The sequence below is a fragment of the Hakea prostrata genome, chromosome 3, assembly GCF_041222555.1.
Source record: "Hakea prostrata isolate BN-2017 chromosome 3, UWA_Hpros_2, whole genome shotgun sequence".
NCBI lineage: Eukaryota > Viridiplantae > Streptophyta > Magnoliopsida > Proteales > Proteaceae > Hakea > Hakea prostrata.
Window position 1 is genome coordinate 3,289,006 of NC_142602.1, and position 17,005 is coordinate 3,306,010.

Below are 17,005 nucleotides of genomic sequence, written 5' to 3' on the forward strand. Positions count from 1 at the left end.
ATTCATCTCCAGTTGATCAATCCATGTGGTTGTAAAGTCAATATGAACTAACATAGCTTGGATACAAATCATCAGAAAAATATAAAAGAAGGCTAAGTTCTGTGCACCTTGCCGATGTCGTCGTGCGTGCTCTTCTATTGAACTATCCATGCAATGCTATTTCCACATTTTCCCTCAGAGTACTCTTGCCAACAGTTTGTAGTCAATCCATGTCAGTGTTGTTAAAAATGAATGCACAATTTTTCCTTTTAACCAATAATCTTCTTTTGACATAAAATGTGGATTGTTTAAAAGCTATATCAACTCTCTCTAATTTGTATAAAATACTCATTACAGGTTTAAAATATGAACGAAAAAAAATCCTCTAATGCATGATTTTTTTAATTTAAAAAGTCCAAAATAAGCTTGTAATTTTACTGTTTTTTCAACCTATTGTTTGGTATCTATGCGCACATAGAGGATGTTTTCCCTTAAAATATCACACGTTATAATGCGATAGTAATTGATATAATACGTACCAATACATCTTTGTTTCTTCTTAAAAGGCATGTATTAGATTGCATTGATCAATACCATACGATATTGTATACAAAATAATGTGTTTCTTAAAATTACCTCACCGATGTGATATTCAACATTGATAATTTAAACTTTCCTCGCTATATGCTAAAAACTACCATGAAGTTGATTTAATCTCATAAATATAACATAAAAATTCTTCTAAAAATAAATGAATTTACTACTTAAAAAGACAATGATTAGTAAAGTTACTGGTATTATCATGCTATTGCATTTTGCAGCTTATCATTATTTACAATTCGATCCAAACCACTCCAGAAGAAACATCTATAATGGGAAGGAAATCTTATGCTTAGGAACCAAAAGATCCCCGAAGTCTGACCAGGATTAAAGATGATTGTAGTAGTTGAGTCAGGAGATACAGCTCACCTTCCCAAACGCCGCCTGTGCGTGCGTTTGTAGTATTATCTCACTACAGTGTATAACAAAGAATGATGATTAGCAACCCAGAGAACTAGAGAAGTATGCTTTCATATGAACTCCAGAACATTCTTCAATGTTGAGTTTACTACCTTTTTGCATTAAACATAGTTTGTACAATCGCTATTCGTAGAGGCTAGTAATGCTCTAAACAGTTGTGCATTTCTACCTTGCAGCAGAAGGTGAATTATACAGATCACATAGAGACCATGAAAGGAACTGTAAAGCATATCTGTCTTCATTAAATCATAATTCTCTAAGCTAGGAAGACATTACAATACATCAGAAATTTTCAAACTACAGAAGAGATTACAAGAAACAAGAGTAACAAATAAAAGCACAAATGATTTACCCAGGGAAGCTGGAAATTACATGTTAGCTATCTCCATCAACAACCAACAAGGACAACATGCAACAGACGACACGGATGGAAATATACACTACCTAGAAAATCCACATTTAGTCTCCCACTCAAACAAAATGATGCTGCAGTCTTACAGAAATTACCTTATGTCATGAAATGCACTACAAACATTACAAGTTAGTCCCAAATTTCTCTTCATCAAGAATTAGAACCACCTGCATCATGAACTGCATTTCCCAGCAGGCAACAAACTGGTTAGAAACCCACCTTACAACTTTATTCAGCCAATCTGTACACCTAGAAGACTCTTCATCAGATGATACTTCTCCAGTTCTCCATTTGACTAGCAACAGGCAGATGGAAAGCAACACCCACCACATCCCAGAGATGGATGCTCATCACATCTCATTCTCTGGTCAGGATGCCTACTACGGGACTTTGAGTAGAACTCCACGTGAAACTTCAACTTCATTACGTTGGCGACAGGACCATGTCTGACCATCTTAACAGCATCACAGCAACATTTCCAACTTAAACAGGTGAACTTCAATTGGAAGGATGACAACCCATTTCGACAGGCACCATAGGAACATTCACCACTTAAATAAGCAATCAGACAAATCACATTCTCATCCTCCTAGCTTTCATATGTGCACCTCCCTTCCCTTAAAATAGGAAACCCATGTGCAGATCTGAGAAATGGTTGATACCAGATCCCAATACAGACTAGTTCAAAAGCTTCCATAGTTAGCACCTCTCTAATTCCCTGGTGTGCTTTTTATGTTTTTCTTTCTTGAACTTTTTTTTTTACTTTTTTTTTCTTTTTTTTCCCCCTTCTTTTCTTTTTTTTTTTTTTTTTTTAACTCCCCTGTTTATACTCCCAATCTTATAGGACAAGTATATTCAACAATTTGACACCTATTTTCTGCCAATAAACTTTCCCAAGGGCGATACCATGGCAACCCTTCCTAGACAAGGTACACTCAAAAGATTAAAGCAACACTCCTTCCCACCCAGTAATCAACCAGATGGGCAAGGAACCATCACGTTGTTTATCATTAATGTTATCTTTAATCACATATCTGGACTGCCAGATAACCTTTCACAGAACTTCTTAGGTCAAGAGAGACCGATAAAACCCTCTAGCCATAGAGGCAAAAATGGTACCTTGTCTCATGATGAAAAATGGTGTGCTTTGAGGAAACACCATTTTCCTCTTGCAGCAGTTGCTTCCAGCAGTTTAAACAAAGCAAGTCCAGGCAAAATGTTTCCTCATACTCACTGTCCTTGATGCAATGCCCACACTGCACGCACCGTGGAATGCAGAGTGTGCATGCCCTGCATGCCTGAGAAGCATGCTGCTTTGCTTGGCATCTCTCTGAAGGGCAATCATAGACTAGCCTCAAAAGCTGGCATCCTGGGCATATCTCAATATCAATGGCACGATCATCATCCCAAGAGAGGGTTAAGGGTCTATTTGCAATGCCACAGAACCGTCGTTTATTTGCTTTTGGCTGTTGACAATTTTCTAAACCCAATAAGAGCTTCAACTCTTCATAGTGTTCGTTTGTTATGTCAAAGAGCCCACCAACTCTTAGTTGCTTTATCCCAGGTGCACTGTAAGACTTGAAATCTTTCAAGTTACTCACAATTCCTGCAATGCTGAGTCTTGAACATCCCGGCACACTTAACTGCATAGGAAATGAAATAATAATGAGGATATTGCATTCAGAATAATTAATTTATCATAAGGAAAAGAATGATTTGGGTCTCTCTTTTCATAGAGGTGGACTTGGGGATGGGAGGAAGAAACTATTCCAGCAACAAAATTAAAATTTTAATTTCATCCCCCAAAAAAGGAAGAATTTATTGCAAAGTCTAGGCAACTAATCACTAAATCCAAGAGACAAGTGTAAAACATCCCAGAGCTATTAGAACATGAGCATCCATATGAAGGTAAACTAGAATATGCTGAACTAGATCATGTAGTGGTCATCAAATTATATGTCACAAAGCCAACATAATTTCTGTATCTCCAAAATCTTCAGAAATTAACCCATTGAACTGATACCAAGGTCAAGTGGGTGGATGACCAATAAGGCAGTAACTTGTGTCTAGTAACTACAAGAGAGTGACACAATTCCAATGGGTTTGTAAAGTTCCTTGCAATGGTGGATAGCTATACTACATCATATTCCATGAAAAAAGCTTCATGTGACTCTCTCTATCTTTGCATGACCCCAAGAAGCAACGAAATTGAGGGACAGGAAAGTCAAAAGTTCTTTTTCCTCTTTTTTTTTGTGTGTTGGGTGGAGGGGGATTAGAAAGTCAAAGTTCTTTAAACATTAAAAGTAAAACTTGGGCACAGCTCATTTCTAATCTCTAGTAGGGTCTAACCTTCAAAGACTACAAATTCTACAACAATCCACTTGGCATTTCCAAAGTCTGACAAATTAAGCTTCAAACTTAATTTATCAATCCATAAGCATATCGAAAAAATGGGTGATTTGGTGAATCTGCTGTCCTCATGGTTATATTTCATGCATAAGATTTCACAATGAAGTAGATACTTCCAAGCATTATTGGCAACCAAAAATCCATGATGACACGAACAGTCACAATGTGAAAAAAGAACACATCTAGAAAAATAAATACCTCATATTGTAAAAAGAATCCTGTGAGTACTAGAAAAATATGCTGCTTGAACTACTTACCTTCTTTAATTTCGGACTAGTTTGAAGGACACGTTTCACTCCATCGTCAGTGATCCTTGGACACTCCAGCAGACTCAAAGATTGCAAATTGCCTTGAGCTCGGCTTGTTAGTTGTATGAGAGCATCATCTGTAATACGCTTACTCAAAGGCTTATCAATATGAATATTCATCCACAAGAGAGGATCATTTTGCACTGCAGAATGCATAGCTCTGCACACCTTTTCAGCACAAAGAAGATCCTGCACACCAAGATAATGAAGGGCAAAGAGCAAAGCATCATGTGGTGCTTCTCCTTCTCCCGAAGAACAGTTATCAGCGATTTCATGCGAGTCATGGGGAGGAGGACTAGCAGTACAATAAGTATTGTCACCAAAACTCAAGAACTCCTCCACATTGCATAGTGATACGAACCCACAGTCACATGTACCATCTACAAGTTCTTTCTCCTCCACCCCTCCATCAGCCCTACCATCTGGGTTTGATCTATCACCATTTCCAGTCAACAATGGCTCCGCCTGAAACCTCATGGACCTATTCCAGATGAAATTCAACCCCGCAACAAACTGGTAATCTCCCTTTTTATCGACAGTTTCATCTATGACGTAGTTCTCAGGGTCTGCTTCCATACCCCCGATCCAACCTGTGATGGCTGTAAAAGTAGCACTTATATCCATGCCGAAGGGATCCGCTGGAAGGATATCAAGTATATCATCTGAGATTGGCTCGCAAGAACCTCCTTTATTGGCTATGTCTCTTCTGCAATCATAGGAATCCTCAATTTCCCAGTTGAAACGCCGCGGCTTGCCAGAACCATCTCCGTTCTTGTCGGAAACTCCCTCGACAACGTAACCATTAGCAATTCTAATGGACGAAATCAGATGGTCTTCAGACGAATTGGCAGGAAACATGGAGCGGTGAGGAAAATTCAAGTTCGTCATCTTATAAAAAGAACGTATGGAATTCCTACGCCTCTCAAAACAAAAAAAATCAAGAAAATCAATTGAACTCCAGATTCAAAAAATGAAAAACCGAAACGAGGATGAAAGAAGGCGAGGAGGAACAAAAGAAATTGACGAAAATAGAAAAACGAAATATGAATAATGAACCCCAAACAAGATGATCAGACAAGGGAACTCTCGATTTTTGATGGCAAACAAAAACAAAGCATCAAAATTTCACTGAGTTTCTTGTTTCATGGATACAATAGCAGCCACAATCGAACAACTGGAAGGGAATAAAAATGAAACCTTTTTTTTTTTTTTACCAGCAAATAGAAAAGGAGTAATTTACGCTGAATTTTCTTTCAATAAAAGAGAAAAGACACAATCTAGGCTAGAGAAATTAGGTTGTAAACTTCCAAACCTGATAAGGACTAAAGTTCTAATTTTCAACCAATCCAACCAGAAATATATGGATAGATAGGTAAAAAGGAAACAAGCTCTATCATCATTTAAAAGCCGAGACAAAGATTCGAAATCGAAATTAATTAGCACTATGACGAAGAAAACAAAACCCTAGCCACACGAACTGAACTCAGAGCAAGAGAGATTCACGCGCTCTAGAGGTAACCTGTCCGATTCGAAATAGGAAAACAAGAAGCAACGTATAACTTCAATTTTCTTGTCGAATGCAGAAGCCAGCAGATACCAATAAATGAATGAGAAGGATATAATAGGAGAAAAGAGACGAAAAAGGAAGGGGTGAGAGAGCGAGAGAGAGTGAAGCGAGGGGAAATAACGGAGACGGGAAAACCCAGAAAAATAGAACTACGAATGAGATAGAAGATGGAGATGAGTAAATGAAAAATAGAAATTGCCGAAAATTAGAAGATCGAGAGTAGGGTTAAGGAGAAGGACACGTGTGGGATTTAGCGACAAAGAAGAACTTGTCGCTCTCCTCTTGGGCTTCGAGAATTGAGATGTGGCGGGCGCTGAAGCGCCAATTCTGTGAACTTTGGTTTTTTCTCCCGCTAAAACACCACTTTCCCTCTCTCTCTCTCTCTCTCAGGGTGTTAACCCTAATATTTCTTTCTCTATCTTAATCTTGTCATCATATAGTGTTTTATAGCCGTTGGATCTTTGACTTGGACGAATAACTGTAGATCAACGTCACTGCTTAGGTATGGCCCATTGAATGTTTCGATCTTCAAACCAGACATACATGCGTGCAGCCCAAACAAATTGACCACACGTAGAATTTAACTTTCGGTCTTAGATAGATAATTATTCTACCCAACACACAAAAAAATCTTAGCTAATTAGGGTACCAGATGCCTCGTTGTTCCCCCCCACGATGAAGGACCAAAAGACAGAATCATAGGTGGTTAAGGGTAGTTCTTTAAGGTTATGTAGAGTTTTTTTTTCCTTTTAAATCAACTTTAATTTTATTTTTCAATAATTTGATTCTTTCTCTAGTTTTTGAATGGAGGTTCATACATAGCAGATTGTTTTTACATATAATTTGAATAAAAGATTTAAATGCTATGAGAAGCTCGAAAAGATTAAACTCTTGATTCTAAAAAGATTTTAAACTGCTTTTTTTTTTTTTTGGTAGGAATAAATTGTCGGTTTAGTTGGTAAAGATTCTGACCCTATCTAACGCTACCCATCAACAAGTTGGATCACCTTCCAATCAAGGAAACAGTAACATTTATTTGTCATACAATAGAGGTGGGACCATGTTGGATTCATTGATGTCCCACCTTTGAATTTTTTATATCAATAATATAACGTGGGCTTTATATTTATTGTAAGAGAGAAAAACGTCACGAACATATATGCTCTCTTTGACTATGAGTGAGGAAGTGATCAGCCTCCCTCTCAACACTTCTTCTTTTTAAGTCCTAACATATCATGAGTAAATTCATCGTAAAGCTTTCCACTCAAGATAACTTAACAATGGAATAGAGGAATATGTGGTAGGCATTCGAAAGTATTGAATAGGAGGGTAGAGGACATGGTTTCAAATTTCCAATGAATGAAAACACCGAAAAAAGTGGAACCCCATAGAGAGGATCGCCTCTCTCGACGGGAAGCACTCCATGCTCCCCCGACGGCTATTAACTACAAATTACAAGAGGTGACAATAGAATTAGGGTGATGGAGATTTTATTTTATTTTATTTGTAAGCTCTACATAATTCGTGGTTATAAAGCCGTCTGAAGAGCACCCTGTGCTCCCCGTCAGGAGAGATGATCCACTCTCCCCCCCCCCCCCAAAAGAAGAGGAGGAGGAAATGAGGGATCACCATTCCAAGGATTTCCTCTGTTGCCCACTTGCCCCTTACCTATAAGCCAACCCCAATACCATTTTTTTTTTTTTTTTTTTTGGTGAAATAGGGAATTTATTTAAAATGAAAACCCCTAGGGAAAGGACAGCCAATAGCATCAAAATACAAGTTCCAATTCAGCGGGGGTGGGGGATTAACAGAGATAAAATTAAGAGAAGGTTGAGAGGCAGCAAGTGAGGCCAGTTTATCTGCCGCATGATTTCCTTCTCTATTTATGTGATTGAAGGTAATAAAATCAAAGTGCAGCTTAAGGGAACGAATTTCATCCAATGTATTATTAATCCTCCACGGTTCCATATCATCTTTGTGATTAATAAGCTTGATTATAGCTTCATTATCCCCTTCGAAGATGATATTCTTGTAGTTGTTCGTGATAGCCAAATGAATTGCCTCGCGAACAGGAACAGCTTCAGCTTCAGCTTGAAAAGCAGATAAATTGTGCTTTGATATAGCAAAACATAATAATGTATGGCCAAGGTTGTCTCGTGCAATACCGTTTGTTCATTTTATTTTATTCCACTTGGATTGAATATTCTTTGTTCTATAAATAATTACTTTTGGATGTCTTGGAGGAGGGGAAAAGCCAACTGGGAAAAAGACTCTTTTGTCTCGCTTAACCGCAGGAACAACGACCAAATCAAGAATGGTAGTCCGATTCAATGGAGAAAATTTGTATAACAATAACTATTTTTAACTATATATGTAGAAAAACTGGCTCATTTTCAATTCTTCAAATTCAAAATGTTATTGCACGCAAAATCTCTCTTCCATATAAACATCATAAGAACAACTTTTCCGGACAAACTACCAAGTATGTCACGCTTAACATTGTATACAAATTGATTTGCAATGGCACGCAGAGCAGTGCAGAAGATTATTTGCCAGAGAGGGTGCTTATTCGCTGCATTGCTACCCATACAGGTGCTCCAAAGCTGTACCCTCACTCAAGCCAACTTAAGCAACTAAGTATAACAGATAAATTATTCGTCTGAACAACCCAATAATTAGTTAATTCAATGAAGGTGGGATCCAAACATAACCGTGTGTTTGCAAGTAGCCAGCCTTTGCCAGAAGCTCATCGGCCTCCACAGGACCTCGGCTGCCTGGTTTGTATGGAATTGGCGACATTCCCCCTTCGTCGATTTTGTGCAGCAAAGGAGTGAAAATCTCCCATGCAACCTGAAGATCATTACATCAAATTGTCAACTTGCAAGCAAATCTACCCTGTGGATGAATATCTAATATATACAGTACAAGATGCTTTTACCTTCAACTCATCCCTCCGGACAAAATGCTGCTGATCTCCCCGTATTCTGCAAGGAATTCAGTCTAGTCAGCTATTTATTCCTCATTAGAATAACTCCTACCATAAATCTTCCATTTTCATGTACAGCTCCCCAACACAAGTTGGATCACTCATTCAATAGGAAGAACAGGGGCTGCAGCATTCAAGCTTATATTATTACTAGTCTATAGATGTATGTAGGAATTGACGAAGGAAAGGGGGAAATTGAAAGTGGGTGCCATACGTATCAAGAATCAGGCGCTCATAAGCCTCAGGAATTGGAACCCCTTGATAACGTTGTGCATAGGACAAGTCTAGTTCACTCTGTATGGCTGACATTTCCAATCCGGGTTTCTTGACCTGAGAGAACAAAGAAGGCAGGTGTCATGTAACAAGTGCATAGAAAGCCACCAGTGTCAAATTCCCTGACATTGATTAACAAGATCCACCCTGATTGAAGAGAACACCAAATAATGTGTAAAAAGTTCTCAAAAGTAATACTGAGATATTTTCCAGGAACCCTTTTTCTTTCCCAAAGCAGAAAACCTCTTAAGAATACAAAATTTTCTTGAAGGCATGAAAAATTAAGAAGGGAAACTCCTCACAAGACATTCCAAAGTTCTACTGTTTTCTTGAGAAAAAACTCAAAACTTCACCAAGATTTCATAAGAATCAGGACATCTTATGCAGGGGCCAGAGCAAATTCTGTTTTCATAGAACGCATTATGAAATACAATGTGATTTCGTTTTACCGGCAATCGTTTTTGAAGCATCTTTGATTGTATGATATTGAATGAAATAACATTTTTAAGTAGTAGGTATGATTTGAATAAAAAGATAAATTTGAACTCTTAAATTCTATTCATAGTGTTTCTCAAACTTGGGAGTACTTTGATGGATCACCAAAAAATAGCAGTGGTATATAATTGCTGCTCTAAGAAAGAATACCAGCTGGTGTTAATCAGTTATAGCAATTAACTATAGATCAGCCTATTTGGAAGCAAAATCTTCAATGCAATTTCTCAAATATGTGGAACATGTTAAACCCCACATTTCCTGCTATTAAATAACCATAATTCACAAAAACTCAAATCTCTAGTTCTCTACATGTGCAAATAAGAAAATTAAACATGCTATGCTTCTCAAGGATAATATGTTGATCCTTTTTCGTACTTGATTTGGAAAGTTTTAGACAAAACCATAACAACAGTATAACAGTGTCTCCTGGAGTTAATACTCACTGTAAGCTTCATGTACATGGCCTCTGATGGTTGCAGCCGTATTACGAATTCGTTTCTTCCTTGCTTTTGACCTGGAAAAAGTAAATGTCTGCATCATGAGAACTCTTTCATGCAACAGAAGGCAAAGTCATTGAAATACTGCAGTTTGAAGCAAAAATCTATAGAAAAATCACATAAGATTGTATCAGATCAGTAGAAGCAACTACATTGGTATTAGAATTGTTATTCAATCAGAAATTATAACAAAACAATGACTTTTCTGTTAAAGAGATACTGAGCTACAAGGTTATGGAACCTTGTACATTGAGTCCCTGTTCTCAGGAGAACTCTGAATATATACATGAATCTTTTTAATGGATAACATAATTTGAGGGTTCAAGAGAATGCATCGCTTATTCAGATCATGTACATCCATAGAGTGGCATGTAGCTTGAGTCTTTCTGGATGAGGCAGCATTATTTCCAACTCACCCAAGAAGATATTGGCCTTGAGATACAAGATTCAAAAGCTACACAGATGATCTATGATCTATATCAAGGGTAGCAATGGGTTGGGTAAGCATGTATAATTGTTAATAACCTGGATCTAAACATGACCTTAACCAGACAAAGTTCAGTACATAATGAACCAGTTCAGGTTATCAGGTTACACAAATTGCGCATCATAAACGCATTCACATACACACAAACACATGAATTGTGATTGGGAGGTAGGTCAAGAATATTGGATCTAAAATTACAAATTCAAAGAGCAGACATGCATAGATGATTTTGGACTAATGCTACTAAAATAAGATAAAATATTTCATTCCAGTTAACTACTACAGTATGTAATTTAATGCAAGAGAAAAGAATCACCACAGTGGATTAGCCAGTAGTTACACAAACTTCCCATAGTTAAATGTGATTAACGTATGATATCAGCTATTATTCCTATTGTTTTTGAAGTAATTGTGATTTAGAATATTATAAGATGTCCTTGTACTTCATTTTACCAAAGTAACACAAGATGCTGCCATACATTTGAAGATATCACCAGGAACATCCTTAAACTGAACACGAATTTCTGCCTTTCTTGAATTTAGTGCTTTTCCGGCCTTCATGATAAAAGGGACACCTGAAAGAAAGGGGAAATTTTCAGGCATTTAAATGAAAATGAGGGGAATGAGTATTAAAGTTGATCAATAAATTAAAATGAAAATACGGACATTCCACATTGAAAAGACAAAAGGTTGAACTAATTGATACATCCAATCGCCAACAGAACAAAGCAAGCTTTGCCCCCAGCTACCATTAGGCATTATCCTTGGGAAACAAAAAGAGCCATGAACTACTACAGTTGGAGGAGCAGCTCTTAAATAAATAAATAAAAGACGACTTTCCCTACTATTGCATTTCATTCTCTATTTTCCCCGCCTCAAACAAAATGAGAATAAAGGAGAGGCCCATCAATTCAAAGTCACTATGAATTGGGAGGATCAATAGCCTAGCTCATTGACTCTTTCTTTCCTGCATCTCCTCCTGAAGAGTTTTATTTTTAACAAAAATACATTTTTGAGATAAAACTTATACTAATATAAATCAGTACACTAAGAAAATTTTTACCTTCCCATCTCTCATTGTGGATATGCAAAATGACAGTTGCAAAAGTTGGGGTATTAGAGTCGTCAGGGACTGTAGGATCATCCTTGTACCCTTCATACTGTCCCAGGACCACATCATCTGATTTTATAGGTAAAACTGATTGAAGAACCTGAAATGATCATTATAGACAGGCAATAGCTTCAAAATACTGAAGATGAAGATCTTTGGATGATGAATTTCTTCTGGTATATGCTTCAGAGTAATAATATCAAATTATAGTAAAACTATGAAGGGTTTAAAGTTCTCTTAATGGTAAAGAAGTCAAATGAATTCTGAGAGTGATATAAGACATGGACCTTCACTTTCTCATCCCTGACATGCTCAGGTTTAAGAGAAACAGGTTTCTCCATGGCAACCAAGCAGAGGACCTACAGTTGGCATAAACGTAAAATTTAAAAAGTTGCTGCTGCCGCCAAAAATAAATTAGCACAAAGAAGTGCAAAGACTACCTGCAACAGATGATTTTGAATGATATCACGGATAATTCTGCAATAAAATCACACATTCCCAATGTTATTTTGAAACTAAGACACCCCCACCCCCACCCCCCCAACCAAAAAGAAGAAAAAAAAGGAAAGGCATGCAGCTGCAGTTCCCTAATCCAATATAATATAAGCTCAACGATCTATTAGAAAACTATACCTAGCTAGAAGTACAACCTAGAGGAGAAAATGAAGACCACTAAATCTCTGAGAAAAACAAAAAGAACTAACTATTTGCATTTCAAATAGCAAAAACGTTATACATCATATACCCTACAAGTAAAATATTGATAAAAGCATGAAGAACACATACCCATATTCATCAAAGTATCCACCGCGTCCTTCAGTTCCAAAATCCTCCCTGAAGACAATCTGACATAGTAAAGATAAATAGTGAAACATCTGGCAACTCTGAGCACACAATAAAGAACTCAAGGGAGGGAAAAACAATGCAAATGCTATATAGTCTCAACAGGGGGAAAATTACAAATTAAGGAAAATGCCATAAAGATCTAAATCATATTGGATAAACAGGATTCCTTTAAAACCCATCACCAAATAAATAGACAACTAAAACCAGGGGCAATTGATGAAGTAACAAATTTCCCCAGGATAATTGCAGTAAATTATATAGTTCAGAAACAGGACAGGCAAATGATACGGAACCCCATTTAATGATGAACAGTTAACTCCACAACCCTAAATTTAGAGAGAAAAAAAAGCACCACACCTAAAGAATGAATGAAAGCAAACAGTTAGCAACGTTCATCAGACAATATAGTCTGGCAAAAGTTCCACCCAATATTACTCAAAAATATTTACATAACTGTTCTTGAGAATTCCTAGTATATGGTAATGATCAATATATCCACTACTAAAGCTCAGTCTCACCTGTATGTTATCAATGTTGTCACGGTTCCACAGAGGCAAAAAGAAGCGATTAGCAAAACGGAGTACCAGCTGCAAATTAAACAGGACAAAAGGAGAGTTGGTAAGCACATTGTTGAAGAGAACATTTTTGGAGGATGATGGGATAAGTAAAATCTAAACTTCATATTACCAAGTTTTGCACTAACTCCTTTCCCAAGTAGTGGTCAATACGGTAAAGTTGTTGTTCATCAAACAACACCCCAAGCTGTCCACTAAGCTCCTCAGCAGAGTCTAAATCCTTTCCAAAAGGCTTCTCAACAATGACTCGAGTCCATCCACCAAGGTCAGCTGAGAAAGTCATAAGGATCTACTTGAGTGTCTAGTCCACAAAGATCAGTTAAACGGGAAAATATTGCATCCATAACAGCTATTTTGAGATTCTCCGTAACCCCGTGCTCAGTCCTCATCCAAAAAATTATTCTGATGGGGTTACAGGCATATGGGACTCACTCTGTAATACATACAAACTGAACTCAATAATGCAAGTCATGTAATGCCAACAGAAATAATCTGGTGGTTCTCCACAGATATCTGGTGCAGCATCAACATCAATATGAAAAAACCAACAAGTTTTCTCTGATCACATTGAAACTTTGATACTATCTCTCATGCAAACAATCATGTTCTCTTTAAATGCAGACCAAGCATATATCTGTTAATAAAGGATCTATCCAAAATGATGAACAAGAAGAGCATGCTAATTAAATGTGTTGAATAATGGTTTTGATCCAAGTCCACTCAGAAAGCTTACATTTATTCATGCAATAAAGCTTGATCATTTTGCTAACAGGTGGATATACTGATGGAGGAAGAGCAAGATAAAAAAGTCTCCGTGATGTTCCTTCTTGAGTGTTTCTTGAGATCTCATGGTCAGAAATTTCCTTATCCAAAAGACGAAAGCCTTCCTCAGAATCATAACCACCACTAACATATTTGATCTGCCAAAAGTAAGAGCAGAAGCAAAAAAATTATCAGGGTAATAAAATGATTAATGAATCCTACAATATCATCTTTAGGACAAAAGCCATACGTACCAATTGTAGAAAATTTGATAAGTCTTCGGAGACTTCAGATGAAGCTGCCTTCCCCTTGACGAGATGCCTGCAATTAATGTTGGAAAATATCCATTGGCTTTAGATGAACATAAAAGCAACGATAGAGGTGAACTTGGAGTGGCATACAAGATTGAATTAACAAGCAAGAATGGCTAAAAGGAAAAGCTTCATCATCAAAAATTTATTTGAAGGCAACATATGAATGTTCGTTTTGACAAAAATCTGTGTTGTAAGTTGCCTGAGCTGGTTAACCACGAATCAAGTATCTATCAAAAAACTGACACTATAAAGCATAGGTCCGTCAGAAAATAACTTAAAACAGTCTGGTACTATATCATTCTACAATATTTTGATCTTTATTTAAACCATACTAAAGTGAAGATATCTCACCCACGTATGCGATCTCTTAATTCAGCATCTGATATCTTTGATCGTGCATACCCAAAAATATGAACTTCATTTGGTTGAAGGAACCCCTGATATCAGTTGAACAGAAGTGATAAAATTATTGTTGTTTTCTTCAAATGACAATGGGAATCGACAATAACAAATAGAAATGAAATTCAAAGTCTAGCTTGCTACTCAAATCTCCTAGGTATAACCAAATTTGGAGATACAAGCATATCCTCAGGTACAGTGTCATCCTTGGGACCAGATTCAGGGAAAGGCTCTAAAATCTAGAGCAATAGTGCCAGCACAGTCCACAGACACAATACTTTGACTCTGCTGAACATAGTCCATGGTGGCCCTGCCGAATACCTAGAGTATTCTCGGCATTAAAGACAGCCGTCCCACCCCCTCCCCCAACACCCAAAAAAAAACGTAATAATAATTATGTAGCATTTTTAGCTTATAGCAACATAAGGTGAACATTAGAAATTCAAAGACTAAGAGCTATCTACATAGTTATGCTTAGGAAAACATGATAAACTACACATAAAAAACAGAGAGTTAATCTGCATACAGATTCTGACAACAGTTGCAACAGAGCAGTTCTCTTGATCTTTCACAACTATGTAGATATTCTTTGGATTAGCATCCCATTTCCAAAACCAAACAGATGATAATTCATTTGCTATGTTAACAAAGATGTAAAATAGAAAGTTTTTCCAACAAACCTGCCGGAAAAGATTAAAAAGCGCGGGGAACGTCTTTTTCTTGGCAAGGTCACCTGAGGCACCAAGCACAACAATGGACAGACAACCAGTCTCTGGAACAAAGTCGAGGTCCCTTGAGTCCGAGAAGGACTCGCTTCTGAAACTAGATCTCCCTTCTGATGAAGCCCCATTAGTTGTCATCTTTTTGGACAAGTCTGATTGGGCGGAGCTATCTCAGAACTCTGCTTGTATGGTTATACGCCAGCTGATCTGTATTTCATTGCGGGTGAAATTTTAAAATTCAGAAAAAATAAAAGAAAACAAAACACTGTTTTAGTGGAGTATCAGATAATACTTCGACCACTCAATGAATCATACTTGTGGAATTTGGGAATCAAAGGCGAATACAAAAGTTAGTTACTCCGAACTAATTAACAAGCGAAAGAAACCATGAACCTAGCAATCGAAATGATTCAACCACAAGATGAAGGAAGCGATCAAAGTCAAAGAGTGCAATCCCAGCTACACTGAATCGAGAGAGAAGAACCAGAAATTGTAGACAGGTATTGAAAAAGGAAAAGAGAGGATCATTCTTTACTACCTTGGAGCTTGGAAGATGCGAATACGCGATGTTCTCCTGAGGAATTGGATTCTGGATTTCAATTGGTTTGGTCCATCACCTACTCCCTCTCCCTTGCGGTGTCTCTGCGTCTCCTCTTATTGAATGATTTTTTACAGAGGAGGAAGCAGCTACCCAGCCGCCGGCCACGTGGAGGTTTCCACCCGGTGAAATAATATTAAAATGGAGGGTATGAAAATCTAGATCGGAGTCATCGGACGGATGAAACCATTAAATCACACCGGTGTCTTTCAATTTATATCAAAAGTGATTTTTTTTTTTTTATTTTAGAATAAATAGTAAAAAAACTAGTTTTGTTGGTAACTGTAGCAATGGTTATTTAGCATGTTACAAGGTAAACATCATCTGCTATGCACATCAATGCATTTATATGTCATACAAGTGATACAAAACTTAAAATCTAAAAGAGTATTGAGAATTTTTTTAATTTAAAATTGAACATTTAATCATAACTTATTGTTTGAGATAAAAGTGTATTTCTATATACAACAAAGAGATACACAACAAATGATTTTTTTTCCCATCATATGAACATGACATCAAAACCCATATAATTAATTATGATCCTCTATTTGTCAAGTTAGAGGTCTATGCTCCTCTCACACCGGTCTGCCATATATTAAGAAATAATTCATACGAGATCCCCTTAGTCTCACATTTGATTTGTTTTATCAATACTTGTGATTAAAAGTGCGAGAAAAATGCCTCTTAATTCAAAATGATAGAAAATTTAGATTCACAAAATAGAGGCTAAAATCAACTCTATTTGGGAGCTTCTGACGCTTTTTCACAATACATTTTGTACCAGATTCAGGTAAAACCTATTGTGAATCTCACTTGTAGATTATTTTATTTATATCAGACCTAGTGACATACCTTGAAAAGGCATCAGAGGAGCACAGGTGATCGAGATGAACAAGAGTTTTTCTTGAATGCATGTTTATTACCAAAAAGAGAAAAAATAATGTTTCAAAAGGAATTTGCATCTCGAAGTACGCGCTAGGCAGCTCGTCGAGTGGGGTTCTAGACGCCACGTCATCAGTTATTCACTGGTGCTCTCTGCCTGAGATCTTGGAAGTACGCATTGACTTGAAGCCTTACATCCTTGATGACGAGCGCATGACGCGTGAACGAAACCGTATAACGGTGTCAATCTGTTGGGTTCTGAGTTTTCCGGTTCAATTTTCCGGTTCAGGAACGGTGTCAACCGTTTTTAACCTAACAGGCTAACACCGAACACTATAAAGTCAACGAGTTGCCTAATGA

At 37.2% G+C, this 17,005-nt stretch overlaps 2 protein-coding genes across 3 annotated transcripts; both read right to left on the reverse strand.

The window, feature by feature from the left end:
• Nucleotides 1–589: 589 nt before the first annotated feature.
• LOC149020063 (F-box protein SKIP14-like) lies at nucleotides 590–6,074 on the reverse strand. Its single transcript, XM_089148091.1, has 2 exons — nucleotides 4,078–6,074; nucleotides 590–3,054 (listed from the first exon to the last, which is right to left on the reverse strand). Exons 1-2 carry the CDS (start codon nucleotides 5,014–5,016, stop codon nucleotides 2,506–2,508), a joined length of 1,488 nt encoding a protein of 495 aa, XP_089004217.1. The 5' UTR covers nucleotides 5,017–6,074; the 3' UTR covers nucleotides 590–2,505.
• A 2,272-nt stretch (nucleotides 6,075–8,346) lies between these two features.
• On the reverse strand, nucleotides 8,347–15,810 carry LOC149020064 (glucose-6-phosphate 1-dehydrogenase, cytoplasmic isoform-like). Of its 2 annotated transcripts, none has more exons than XM_089148092.1 (16): nucleotides 15,701–15,810; nucleotides 15,121–15,369; nucleotides 14,393–14,478; nucleotides 13,982–14,048; nucleotides 13,699–13,885; nucleotides 13,078–13,235; nucleotides 12,909–12,977; nucleotides 12,331–12,389; nucleotides 11,985–12,021; nucleotides 11,832–11,903; nucleotides 11,497–11,644; nucleotides 10,913–11,008; nucleotides 9,893–9,963; nucleotides 8,896–9,011; nucleotides 8,634–8,679; nucleotides 8,347–8,545 (listed from the first exon to the last, which is right to left on the reverse strand). In XM_089148092.1, the coding sequence occupies exons 2-16, from the start codon at nucleotides 15,298–15,300 to the stop codon at nucleotides 8,375–8,377; spliced, it is 1,563 nt and encodes a 520-aa protein (XP_089004218.1). In that variant the 5' UTR covers nucleotides 15,301–15,369; nucleotides 15,701–15,810; the 3' UTR covers nucleotides 8,347–8,374. The 2 variants fall into 2 exon arrangements, with proteins under 2 accessions (XP_089004218.1, XP_089004219.1); XM_089148093.1 differs by lacking the exon at nucleotides 15,701–15,810 and adding an exon at nucleotides 15,556–15,667.
• Nucleotides 15,811–17,005: the final 1,195 nt, after the last annotated feature.

Coding starts and splice junctions, on each gene's coding strand:
- LOC149020063 (XM_089148091.1), bottom strand. CDS start 5,016: ATGACGAACTTGAATTTTCCTCACCGCTCCATGTTTCCTGCCAATTCG. Junction 3,055..4,077: donor CTAGTCCGAAATTAAAGAAG/GTAAGTAGTTCA, acceptor TTTCCTATGCAG/TTAAGTGTGCCGGGATGTTC.
- LOC149020064 (XM_089148092.1), bottom strand. CDS start 15,300: ATGACAACTAATGGGGCTTCATCAGAAGGGAGATCTAGTTTCAGAAGC. Junction 11,904..11,984: donor TTCAAAATCATCTGTTGCAG/GTAGTCTTTGCA, acceptor TGCCAACTGTAG/GTCCTCTGCTTGGTTGCCAT. Junction 8,680..8,895: donor GAGCGCCTGATTCTTGATAC/GTATGGCACCCA, acceptor AATTCCTTGCAG/AATACGGGGAGATCAGCAGC.